At 42.9% G+C, this 13,771-nt stretch overlaps 1 protein-coding gene across 1 annotated transcript in view; it reads right to left on the reverse strand.

Moving 5' to 3' along the window:
• The window catches only part of sbf2 (SET binding factor 2), a 598,480-nt gene that overhangs the window by 204,296 nt on the left and 380,413 nt on the right, over positions 1 to 13,771 (reverse strand). The window contains exon 16 of the mRNA XM_080190221.1: positions 7,272 to 7,421. Within this exon, the coding sequence (XP_080046347.1) occupies positions 7,272 to 7,421 (150 nt within the window). The remainder of the gene's footprint in view (positions 1 to 7,271; positions 7,422 to 13,771) is intronic.

The raw sequence follows: 13,771 nt of genomic DNA on the forward strand, positions 1-13,771 counted from the left end.
GAAAAAATAGTTTGAGAACTCGTCAAAATTTGCATTACTAGAATGAATTTACTACATCTACAATTCACTATGAAAATAGCTAAATGGTGACCACTGAAGTGACTGCATGTTTTAAATAAGTGAAGAGTACTCAGGGGTGGGGGCTTGCAGCCCAATCCTGGTGCCTTGTCCTAAGCCTTGCTTTGGGGGTGGTCCAGGCTACTAGGCAACAGATACGCTTTCTTGGTCCCCTGGAGTTTGGGTGAAGAGTTTTGCTGAAGGAGTTTGTTGGTGAGGTGAGGTTTTGTTGAAGGGTTATTTATTGAGGGGAGGGTTTTGTTGAGTAGGTTTATTACTGAAATGGGGGTTCAGTGCTGAGGCAGGGATGTTTTGAGGGTCAGCGCTGAGGCAGCTGTTTATTGAGGGGGTTTATTACTGAAGCAGAGATTAATCGGCAACTTCTGCTGGAATTCTTCTTCATGAAGCATTAACTCAGCATGATTAATTCTCTATTTCAACAGTTAGTTAAGGCAGCCAGGCAAAAGGTGGGGAATTATAGGCCGGTTAGTTTAACGTCTGTGGTAGGTAAAATGTTAGAATCCGTCATTAAGGAGGAAATTGCGAGGCATCTTGAAGGGAATTGCTTGATAGGGCAGACGCAACACGGTTTCATTAAAGGGAAGTCGTGTCTGACAAATTTACTGGAGTTCTATGAGGATGTGTCTAGGGCGGTGGATAGAGGAGAGCCGGTGGATGTGGTCTTTCTGGATTTTCAGAAGGCGTTTGATAAGGTACCTCACAAGAGGTTACTGCAGAAGGTCAGAGGACATGGAGTTGGGGGTAGGGTGTTAGCGTGGATAGAGGATTGGTTGTCAAATAGGAGGCAGAGAGTGGGGGTCAATGGGTGCTATTCGGATTGGCGGTTGGTGACTAGTGGGGTGCCCCAGGGGTCGGTGCTGGGGCCTCAGCTATTTACCATTTATATAGATGATCTGGAGGAGGGAACCGAGTGTAGGGTGTCGAAATTTGCTGATGACACCAAGATTGGGGGAAAGGCAAATTGTGCAGAGGGTGTGGAGAGTCTGCAGAAGGATCTAGATAGGCTGGGCGAATGGGCCAGGAAATGGCAAATGGAATTTAATGTTGGCAAGTGTGAGGTGGTCCACTTTGGTAGGAAGAATGGTAGGAAGGACTATTACTTACGTGGCAAAAAACTGCAGCAGGCGACGGTGCAGAGGGACCTCGGGGTCCTTGTGCATGAGTCGCAAAAACCCAGCCTGCAGGTGCAGCAGGTGGTCAGGAAGGCGAATGGGATGCTGGCCTTCATAGCGAGGGGGATTGAATATAAAAGTAGGGAGGTCTTGCTGCAGCTGTATAGGGCATTGGTGAGGCCGCAGCTGGAGTACTGTGTGCAGTTTTGGGCGCCGCACCTGCGCAAGGATATTTTGGCCTTGGAGGGAGTGCAGAGGAGGTTTACTAGGCTGATACCGGAGTTGAGGGGGTTGAGCTATGAGGAGAGGCTGAATAAACTAGGCTTGTACTCGTTAGAGTTTAGAAGAATGAGGGGAGATCTCATTGAGACGTATAAGATGATGAATGGGATGGATAGGATAGAGGTGGAGAGACTCTTCCCGCTCAAAAAAGACAGTAGGACCAGGGGGCACAGCCTCAAGATAAAGGGGGGGCGGTTTAGAACGGAGTTGAGGAGGAACTTCTTCACTCAAAGGGTGGTGAATCTCTGGAATTCTCTGCCCGTTGAAGTGGTGGAGGCTGCCTCGCTAAATATTTTTAAGAAGCGGGTTGATGGGTTTTTGATAAGAGAGGGGATTAAGGGTTATGGGGAGAGGGCGGGAAAGTGGAACTGAGCCACGACAGATCAGCCATGATCTTATTGAATGGCGGGGCAGGCTCGAAGGGCCAGATGGCCTACTCCTGCTCCTATTTCTTATGTTCTTAAAGCACCTGTATATTCTGGTGCACCAAAGCAATGTATTACAAATATACTGCTGTCCTCACTGAAGTCTGGCACTTTACACTCAGCTCTCCTCACTGCAGCCACACTCTCTATACAACTCTCTCCCTCACTGAAGTCTTGATGTTTATGCCCCAATTTCCTCGTTGTTTCAACAGTGAAATTCCAAACCTAAGCGTGACCAGACAGACAAGGAAATTCCTGCTCAATGAACAGGGTGGTGGTTACACCCTCTTCTGGAAAGGTAAACCAGAATAAGATAGCTGCAGCTACAGGGTTGACTTTGCCATTAAAAATGAACCAGTTGGCCATCTCAGAGGCTGTCTTTGTGGGATAAATGAACGCCTCATGAACCTTCAGTTCACCCTGGCCCAGAATCAGTGTGTAACAGTGTTCAGCACATTCACCCCATCGCTGGAAGCTACAGACGAGTCCGAAGGGGAATTTCACTCCCGACTTGAACAATTCTTGGCCTGAGTCCCAACGGACAATAAGTTGATTCTTCTTTGCAACTTTAATGCCAAACTTGGAAACGGACACAGACCTGTGGGGAGGCGTAATGGGCAGAGAGAGGATAGAGAGGCGTGTGCAACTCCAACAGCACCCTGCTCCTGAGAAAATGTGTAAAACAGAGTCTTCTCAGACCTAGTCATAACCAACACCTTGTTACATCAGTGAGACAAGTAAAAGGCCTCATGGCAAAACACTCACTCCAAGCACTGGCACCTGCTGGACTACATCAAGGCAAGAGACTGCATGTGTATTGCATGTGCCGTAACAGGAGCCTACAACTGCTGGACAGATAACTATTTAATCCACTTGGACCAACACTGAAGTAGCCTCAAAGCAATGATGACAACAGAAACAATGCTGGAAGAAGATCAACAGTGAGGTATTCAAAGGCTTCGATAAGAGAGCCCTACTGACCCAGTGCCTCACTGCCAACATGATGACTCTGGTGAGTCAGAGACACAGAGGGCGAGATTTTACGGCCTCACTCATTTGGAAATGGTAAAATCCCACCCGAGGTCAACGGTCCTTTCCTTGGTTTGCCCCTCACTAGCTCTGGTTCTCATGGCAGACGAGGCAATAAAACTCCTGATCTGCCTCCATAATCAGTACCTGTGAAAATATGCTTGATCTCTTGACCAGGACTAGTTCAATGAGAACAACCAGGAGATGCAGTTGATAAGTCACAGCACAAGACTTTCTGAACCTGAAACAGCAACCCACCTGAGAGCAAGAGAGAAGCTTTACAGAAAAGGAAAGGCTGGAGGTCCACCAAAAAAATCCGTGACCTAAAAAAGCAGATGGTGAGTGAAAAAAGTGCAAGAGATCCAACAGTCAGCCAACAACCTTGACATGCAAGGTTTTTTCAGTGCAATCAAGACCACTTACAGCCTAAACGTCAAGACTTCACCCCAGTGCTGACCAAGGATGGAGAGGTATTCATCAAGAACAGAAAGGCAGTCAGCACGCACTGGAAGAGGCACTTTGAAGATCTCCCTGCAGAGATACTGTTCTCCAATGCAAGTGCCTTCGACTTCATCCCATATCACACTATCAACTATCACCACAACACAACTCCAACCCAGCATGAGGTATAAAATGCAAACCTAGAGCCAAGGAACAACAAAATATCAGAAGCAAATTAAATCCCTGCTGGAGCACTAAAACATGGTGGAGAAGCATAAGCGTATTTCCCTTATCTGCAAGGAGGACTACATGGCAGGAGATCTCTCAGATGCTGTCACTGTGACCATCTTTAAAAAAGGTGACAAGTCCAACTGCAGAACTACAAAGGAAATTTCCCTGTCAGCCACAGGGAAGATCATCACAAGAGAATTCTTTGATCACCATCTCCCTGTGGCTGAAGACATCCACCTAGAGTCCCAACGCAAATGCAGCCCATTTCGGCCACCCCCTCCGCCTGCTTCAAGATCACATGCAAACCATGATACTGACCAATGAATTCACTACAGACCCAATTTGTGGTTGGTCTAGGATCAAGTTGTGTCATTGCACTGATCTTGCTACTCTCAATCTTCCTTGCTGCAATGCAGTATCTCACTGTCAGCAAGCTTCCCACTGCAGTGGAGTTAGACTGCAGAACAAACAGGAATCTTTTCAATCAGCAGGCCAGATCCAAGGTCACCCTAACCTCTGTCATTGAACCACAGTATGTAGACAATGCTTACATCTCAAAGGCTGAGATTATCCACACTTACACCTAGACATACATTGGTCTTACGCTAAACATCTGTAAGACAAAGGTCCTCTACCAACCCACCAGCACACAACTCTGTCCCTCGATTATCAAAATCAATAGCAAGGCCTTGGACAACATGATCCACGTTTCATATCTTGGGAGCTAATGGCACCCAAGGGGCCAACACAGCTTATTGTAAACTGTTCCTCTGAAGCAGCAAATGTCTAATACCATTAGCCTAAACCAGGCATGACCCTGAGGAAATTATGACTGCCTTGCAGACACAAGTAGATTTACAACAAAACACATCATGCCAAGGCACAGAGCCCTGACTGATGGTGAGGCGGGGATGTGCCTGCCGGTGTCTGTGAGCACCAATTAGAGCTGAACAGCTTTGCATTTACTGATTGGCTCAAATGGGCGACACGGTGGCACAATGGTTAGCACTGCTGTTTCACAGCACCAGGGACTGAGGTTCGATTCCCAGCTTGGGTCACCATCTGTACGGAGTCTACAACTTCTGTCTGTGTCTGCATGTGTTTTCTCCGGATGCTCCGGTTTCCTCCCGCTATCCAAAAGGCATGCTGGTTAGATGCATAGGCCGTGCTAAATTTCCCTCAGTGTACTCAAACAGGTGCCAGAGTATGGCGACTAGGGAATTTTCACAGTAACTTCAATATAATGTTACTGTAAGCCTACTTATGACACTATAAATAAACTTTAAACAGCAGGCAATGCAGAGCAACATTAGACTCTGGTTGAGATTCCTTACAGTGGGGAAACACTAGTCTGAACGTTGTTTGAGGTGACTAGGAGAGAGACTGAGACAGCTGAGGTTAAGATCCTGTGTTTTACTTAACTCGGTTCTGAGAAGGGCAGTCTAGCCAGGCAGCCAACAGTGAGGCAAAGTGTGAGCTGCTACCGTGGCACAACAAAAAAAGCCAAGTGGTGGTGATCCAGCCAGTTGGGACTTGGGGTAGCCGTCGAGCAGCAAGGGGAGTGCCTCGTCTCCCCAGGACAGAGGAGGTCAAATGCCTGTTCTTTCAGAAAATTCACTAAAATCAAGATCTGGTGATTGAGGTTTGCAGGCAACCTTTCCAAATGTGGAGACTATTCTGAACATATTTTTAACAATACCAGTCATAAATGCTTCCGGTGAGTGTTCTGTGTTCAAAAAAGTTAAAAATCATTTGCAAAATACATTGGGTCAGGAACATATGACAAGTTCAGCAGTATTGATAAGTGAAATTATATATTTACAAGATCTTACTTATGATGATGTAGTGAAGTAAAAGTGCAGATGAAGCAAGAACATCTTAATCTGCTTCTCTTCCATATTATCTTGTTTTAATCTGTTTTTCAAAATGGATCATTTTGACATAATGGCTGCAGCTGGTGATGTGCTGATAGTTCTAACCACCATAGCTCTCAAGACTGGCCTTCAAAAAAGTCTCTTCAGATACAGTATGAAATTCTGTGGTCAGAACCATTTATATTAAACTTGAACTCACTGGACACACCACTCATGTGAATTTGTGGCAATAACTTCTTTGATTTTGTGAAAGGAAGTAAATTTTTGAAACTGAATGAGACTCTGGAATAATAGCATATGCATCTTGTTTATGACATTTGTTCCTGCACGGGGCTGGCCTGTGCTGCAATCATGTCATCAGCTGATTTTTCCATCATGTTGCTCTTCAGCAAGTTTCATGTTTATTTGCCTCAAGACACACATTGCAATTCTGAACATATTTACTGTCATTCTGACAAGAGGTAAGCTTGCATTTCAATTTGGCAACTATTCATACCTTAACATTAAGTTTACAAACATAAAACTCTGAGGGAACTTAACAGGATTGATGTCGAGAGGATTGATGCCTTTACAGAGGGGAATCTAGAACAAAGCGATAAAGTTTCAGAATAAAAGGTACTCATTTAAAAAGAAGATGAGGGGGAATTCTTCTTACAAAGGGTGTGAACCTTTGGAATTCTCTGTCCCAGTGAGGCCAAATCAGACAAATTTTTGAACTACAGGGGGAGGTGAAGTTTATGGGGGAACAGACAGGAAAGTGGATCTGAGGTCATCAGATCAGCTATGATCTTACTGAATGGTGGAACAGGCCCGACGGGTCAAAAAGCTCATTGCTGCTCCTTTTTTTTAAAATGCTTTACAGCAGGTATTTTTATCCAGTGGTCCCTGTCTAAACACGCTAAAGAGCTTCAATTTCCCAACCATGAGGGAAGGCCAAAACTGGACATACAATGTAGTATATGGAGCCTGAACAAGGTCTCAGTGAAAATATCGCATTTCTAGTTGTATTTTAAAGCTTACTACAATAATCCAAACATCCTGCATGCTTTGCAGTAGTATTACCACATTGGTAATGGACTTCAATAATGTACTCAAGATATCCCTCAGGATCTTTTCGTGCTCAGCCATCTGAAACATAAGTCTGCATAGCATTGCCAAATTGAGACAGAGTCAAATGCAGCACCCCTGCCACTGAATGGAAAATTAACCCTGAAACGGTGGCAACCAGATCTTCCCATTGTCCTCTTCTCCAAAACATCCTGCTCATCTCCTCTTCTTTTCCTGTCGTGTTTTCTGTCCTCTTCAAGTCCCCCTCTGTAGAAATGGATCCTGTCTAATGGCACATTGGCCCTTCATTATTCCTTCTTCTCCAAGTCTCCTCACACCTTGCCCCTTCCTTTTTCACTGTTCTTCCATATTCACATCCATATCCATCTTGCCTCTTTCTTTCACCTCCCCTCATCCACCTGGATCCACTTATTGCACCAAATAATTGACATATCTCTATGAAAAATACTATGTTGCATTTATACGATCTAAATATCATTCAGAGGAATAGAATACTAAACCATATGAGATGCTGAATAAAAATTTAAAAATAATTATAAGCTACAGCGATTTTAGTAGGTTTTAGTTCATAATGTGGCTCCATTAAGGACAGGTAACACATTTCAAGTATTTCTGTTCTATATTACATATGGAATGAAAACATTACATGGTAAAATTTGTTTGTAAGATTATTCAAAATAAACAATAAAGTATTTTGTCATGATAAGGCAATAAAGAATATAAAAAGTTACCTGTAACGCACAGTTCATCATTCTGACTGTGTAGTCAAATTGTTGGTGATCCAGTATTGCCCGATTTTGTTGAACATGTAGACTTAGCTCCTGTATAAGACATTGCCGAGCTACACGTCCTTTCAGGGCACGTAATGCAGCTGGAAGGGTCTAGAAAAGCAAACATAATAATTGAAAATGTCAGTTTTATTATAGTGTCATTCAGATATTGTAAGAGAGCTGTGAATTTACATTTTACCATTACAATGCCACAAAACTACCACCACTAGAGGATTTTATTTCAAACCGCAATGAATTATTTTAGCAAGAAGTTTGTTTTGTTTCTTCACATTCTTTTCTCCCTTGGAGAGGTGTGGAGTTGATGGAATGATTTTTCAAGCTGATTAACAACTTGCTTTGAGCTGCCTGAATACTGTGGCCAACTCGTCCTGCAGTGGGACTTGAACTTCAGTGCCTTCTGGCTCAGAGGCAAGGATGCTGCCAACTGAGTCATTCAACTTCACATTAAGAAGTCAGAAAATTTAACAAATTCCCTCTGGAAGTACCCTGGTTTATTTTTATAGAATCAGAGATTGGAATTTTGCTGTCATGCCAGCCACAGAAATCGTAGCAGGCAGGACACAGAACATGAAAAAGTCTGTTGACTTCCGGCAGAAGTTTCCATATTTGGAGCGAGCACGGCTGGAAAATCTGCCCATAGAGTTTACAGCACAAAAAGAGGCCTTTTGGCACATTGTTCTGCACTGGCCACTGATCCCATTTTCTAGCTGTAGCCTCATACGTCATAACTTTTCAAGTGCTCATCTAAATGCTTTTTCAGTGTTGGATGGGCTCCCACCTCTAACACGCTGTCTGGCAGAGTGTTCCAGATTCCCACCTTCCTCTGGGTGAAAAAGTTTTTCCTCAAATTCCCTCTAAAATTCCTGCCCATTACTTTCAATCCATATCTCTGGTTATTGACTGCTCAACTAAGGGGAAAAGCTTCTTCCTATCTACACTATTTATGTCCTTCATAATTGTGTATGTCTCAATCAGGTCCCCATTTAACATTCTCTGCTAGAAGGAGCATAACACCAGCCTTACCAGCCACTCTTCACAGCTGAAACCCTCAAGCCCAGGCATCATCTGAGTGAATCTTCTCTGCATCCTTTTTCGTGCAACCACATTCTTCCAAAAATATGGCATCCAGAACTGTACAGAGTATTCTAAATGTGACCTAACAAGCATTTTATACAGCTCCATCATAACCTCACTATTCTTATATTTGGTGCCTCAGCTAATAAAGGCAGTATCCCATATGCCTTTTTAACGACCTTGTTTACCTCTCCTGGTGCCTTCAGGGACCTATGAGCATGCAACCCAAGGTCCCATTGGTCCTTTATCCTTCCTAGTGTCCTACTGTTCATCTTGTGTTCCCTTGCCTTGTGCGTCCTCCGAAAATACGTCAAATCACACTTTGCAAAGTTAAATTCCATTTCGGCCCACGTGACCAGCCCATCAATATTACCCCGTAATCTCAGGCCTCCCTCCTCGCTATTTTCCATGCCACCAATTCGTGTGTTATCTGCAAATTTACTGATCATACCCATCTAGATCATTAATGTTGTTTGCAGTGTACAAGGGACCCAGCACCATTCTCTGTAGTACACCACTGGACATAGACTTCCAGTCACAAAACAACTTTTGACCATCACACTCTGCCTCCTGCCACCAAGTAAATTTTGGATCCAATTTGTCACACTATCCTGTATCCCATGGGCCCAAACCCTCTTGATCAGTCACCCATCATGGATCTTGTCAAAAGCCTTAAATTAAGTCCATGTATAGTACATCAAAGGCACTACCTTCATCTATGCACCACCTCAAAAAATTCAATCAAATTTGTTAGACATGATCTCCCCGACAAAGTCATACTATGTCTGATTAATCCTTGCCTCTCCAAGTGGAGATTAATTCTGTCCCTCGGAATGTTTTTATATGTGATGGTGCCTATAGTATTAACTGATCAGCTACATAGTATTGAGTTTTCAATTTGATTTCATTTTTGATTTGAATTGTCACATGTATTAGTATACAGTGAAAAGTATTGTTTCTTGTGCAGATAAAGCATACTTTACATAGGGAAAGAAAGGAGAGCACGCAGAATTTAGTGTTACAGCCATAGCTAGGGTGTAGAGAAAGGTCAGCTTAGTGCAAGGTAGGTACATTCAAAGGCAGCAGGGAAGAAGCTGTTTATAAGTTGGTTGGTACACGTCCTCAGACTTGTGTCTTTTCCCCCCGACAGAAAATAGAATGGAATAGAGCATATCCGCTGTGCATGGGGCCCTTGATAATGCTGGCTGCCTTTCTGAGGCAGCGGGAAGTATAGACAGTGTCAATGGATGGGAGGCTGGTCTGAATGATGGACTGGGCGTCATTCATGACCCTTTGTAGCTTCTTGCAATCTTGGACAGAGCAGGAGCCATACCAAGCTGTGATACAATCAGAAAGAATGTTTTCTATAGTGCATCTGTAGATGTTGGTGAGAGTTATAGCGGACATGCCAGATTTCCTTAGTCTCCTGAGAAAGTAGGTGGGCTTTCTTAACTATAGCATCCACATGGAGGTTGTTAGTGATCTGGACACCTCAAAATTTGAAGCTCTTGACCATTTCTACTTCATCCCCATCGATGTAGACAGGGGCATGTCCTTTATTATGCTTCCTGAAGTTGATGATTATCTCCTTTGTTTTGTTGACACTGAGGGAGAGATTATTGTCATCACACCAGTTCATCAGATTCTCTATCTCATTTCTGTACTGTGTCCCGTCATTGTTTGAGATCTGACCCTCAACAACGATGTCATTAGCAAACATGAAAATCAAGTTGGAGGGGAATTTGGCCATACAGTCATAGGTGTATAAGGAGTATAGTAAGGGGTTGAGGACACAATCTTGTGGAGCACCAATGTTGAGGATGATCATGGAAGAGGTGATGTTGCCTCTCCTTACTGAGTGCAGTCTGTGGGTTAGGAAGTCTAGGATCCAGTCGCAGAGGGAAGAGCTGAGTCCCAGGCCACAAAGTTTGGAGATGTGTCTCATAAAAATAATGGTGTTAAAGTCTCTGCTTTGTAAATCTAGGAAAAAAAATTGTCATTACATGCAATTCCCATTGAATCAGAAAAATAAAATCCAAAAAACCAGTGGAACAAAAATGCAGTTACAACTTGACATCACTGATTCTGCAATGTTTAAGAATTTGAATCGGACCTGTTGGTCAGCTGAGGCAGGGGCTTGGAGATCACCAGAATCTAATTAATTTAAATTATATAAAGGAATGTAGGTGTTGCAGTATCCTGACAAACTTTCTTTGCAAGCACTACTTTTCATCAGGACTATCTCTTTCCTATATTGTGTCTTGTCATTGTTTAAGATCTGAGCCATTACAACGGTGTCATCAGAAAACTGCAAAATCAAGTTGGAGGGGAATTTGGCCATACAGTCATTAGGTGTATAAGGAATATACTAAGGGGCTGAGAACATTGTCTTGTGGGGCATTGTTGAGGATGATCACGGAGGAGATGTTGTTGCCTATCCTTACTTATTACGGTCTGTAATAATAACCCACAGACCGTAATGAGTTCAGGATCCAATGGCAGAAGGAGGAGCCGAGCCCCAGGCCACAGAGTTTGGAGTTGAGTTTCGTAGGAATAATGGTGTGAAGGCTGATGTGTAGTCAATTAATAGGAGTCTAACATAAAAGTGTCTATGTTACCTAGGTGTTCTGAGTACAAGGCCAGGGAGATGGCGTCTGCTGTGGACTTGTTGTGATGGTAGGTGAACTGTAATGGATCCAGGCAATCTGGGAGGCCAGTGGGACAAATGACAAATGGTACATGTGCCACTAGTTATTGTCCTAAATTTTGCAGCTGTTTTAACTCATATTTAATATACAACAAATTTAATGATCTCCAATTCATATAATTGGTGCAGCAAATAGCGAAATGGCATTTTTGTGAAGTGGCACAACTCAGACTACAATTGGATATTTGCATTTATTATATATAAGATTATACTATATATAAATATATATTACATACATTCTTCCCTTGAAGTTGCTGTGCTAGTTTCTTGTAAATAACGATAATACTGTTATTTTAACATTATATTTGAGTTTTCAGTGCTAAGAGCTCTTTTATAAGAACATAAGAAATAGGAGCAGGAGTAGGCCATCTAGCCCTTCGAGCCTGCCCCGCCATTCCCACTGACCAAAGAAAATAGGATTTTGGCTGCATCATGATCAGTAAAAAGTCTGACAACACCAGTTTGTCTGTGCTTTATATGCTCTGTCTGAGGCCAGAACTCTCCATTCACCTGATGAAGAGGGAGTCCCCTCGAAAGCTTGTGAGTTTACTATCAAATAAATCAGTTGGACTAAAACCTGGTGTTGTCAGACTTCTTACTGTGTTTACCCCAGTCCAACGCCAGCACATCCACATCATGCATCACGATCAGCAGAGTATTGCTAATCGTATTCCATTACAAAGATATTGACTTCATTAACTTAGTGATCGATGATCTCAGAGTTAGCTTGCAAATTGTTTTTGCTAATTTAGGGTGCTATAATTAAATCTAGATGTTCAAAACAGAATTGGTGAACCATTGCATCAATACTGATCTCACTTCACCTCGGTTTCACTGTTGAAAATAGTAACTTCCCCTTCTGAAGTCATAATGATTTACATTTACAAATAGATAACAATAGGACTGTAAGATATTATGAGTAACCTTTGCAAAAAAGGGTACTGATATTGGCACTGACTGATAACTCAATTTTGTTACATTCTGCAGTTTCTTTAAACTATTGATTCAAAATGCTTTCAACTTCAAAATAAATGCCAATTTGAGATTGTCTAGACATGAGTTTTTTTTTAATAATTTAGGCTTTTAGAAAGGAGAATGATTGCCTTGTGGGACAATACGTTATAAATTTAATATCAGACATAGTTGCCAACTCTATTCCAAATAACATTCAACTTTAAATTTAAAGTCCCAAAATATATCTAATGCAAGAATGAAATAAATTTGTGATAAAATATCTCAATGCAGCCAAAGCTTTGCCTTCAATCAACTTTGGATTACTCATGCAAAGCAACATCTAGAATTCTGATTGCTATTTGTTTCCGCTTGGTGACTTTTCCATCCTCTCCATAAGTGTAGGTTTACACAGGCATTGATCACACATCAGTACTTCACCCAACAGCTTGTATTTATGTACAGCTTTAATGTGGTAAAACTTCCCAAGGTGCTCCACAGTATCATCAAATGCATCTGACAATGAACCATATAAGGAGCTTTTTAAATGAGAAAAATGAGGTAGAGAGGCAGATAGGAAGGGAATGAATTACAGGCAGCTGATATCACAACCATTAATGTGAAATTAAGGAAATTGGCAGTGCATAGACCAGAAATGGAAGAACATACAATCCTGAGGGTTGTAGCAGTTCAGATTAGGCGGGGTGAAGCCACAAAGAGGTTTGAACACAAGGAAGAGAATTAAAATCTGAGGTATTGCTGGACTGGGAACTGTTGTAGATCAGTAAATACAGGAGTGATAGGTTAACAGCATTTGGCTTGACTTGTAGGCAAGAACAAAACTGCAGGCCACCAACATAGTCACCAAAATATAGCATAGGAAATTCAGTGGAAACACCTTTATCCAGGAAGCCATCAGAATGTGATGCATTCGGGGTAGGGTGGCCATCAGAATATTTCAATGTTGTGATGCATCCGGGGAAGGGGGGGGATGTTACCTGGAAGTGGGCTGGATTTTATGCTCAACTGCGGAGTAAGGGGAACCTCCTTTCCCAATCCCATGTGTCAGTTGGAGGCATCAACCCATGGTCATCCTTCCTCCATTACCCTCTCCCTAGACTTTCAAACCCAGCATACCCATCATGCCCTTTGCTGGGACAGCCTGGGCTCACCTTAACTCCAAGCCATCTTTACTGGGGCTGCCTTTAATTATTGCAATGGCTACCACCCTCATCTAGAATTTCTGGGATTAGAGGACTGCTGGCCATCCCAAACGGGGGCAGGAGTTGCCGCACTTGCAGAAGGATATATTGGCCTTGGAGGGAGTGCAGAGGAGGTTCACTAGGCTGATACCGGAGATGAGGGGTTTCGCCTATGAAGAGAGACTGAATAGACTGTACTCGTTGGAGTTTAGAAGGCTGAGGAGGGACTCTTATCGAGACATATAAGATAATGAAGGGGATAGATAGGGTAGAGGTAGAGAGATTCTTCCCGCTTAGAAAGGATAGCAGGACTAGAGAGGACAGCCTCAAGATAAGGCAGGGGGTAGTTTAGATCAGAGTTGAGGAGGAACTTTTTCACTCAAAGGGTGGTGAATCTCCGGAATTCTCTGCCCATTGAAGTGGTGGAGGCAATCTCGCTAAATATATTTAAGTCACTGGTAGATAGGTTTTTGACAGACAAGTCAATTAAGGGTTATGGGGAGAAA

This window comes from Carcharhinus amblyrhynchos, chromosome 6 (genome assembly GCF_965287045.1).
Source record: "Carcharhinus amblyrhynchos chromosome 6, sCarAmb.v2.hapA, whole genome shotgun sequence".
NCBI classification, from domain to species: domain Eukaryota; kingdom Metazoa; phylum Chordata; class Chondrichthyes; order Carcharhiniformes; family Carcharhinidae; genus Carcharhinus; species Carcharhinus amblyrhynchos.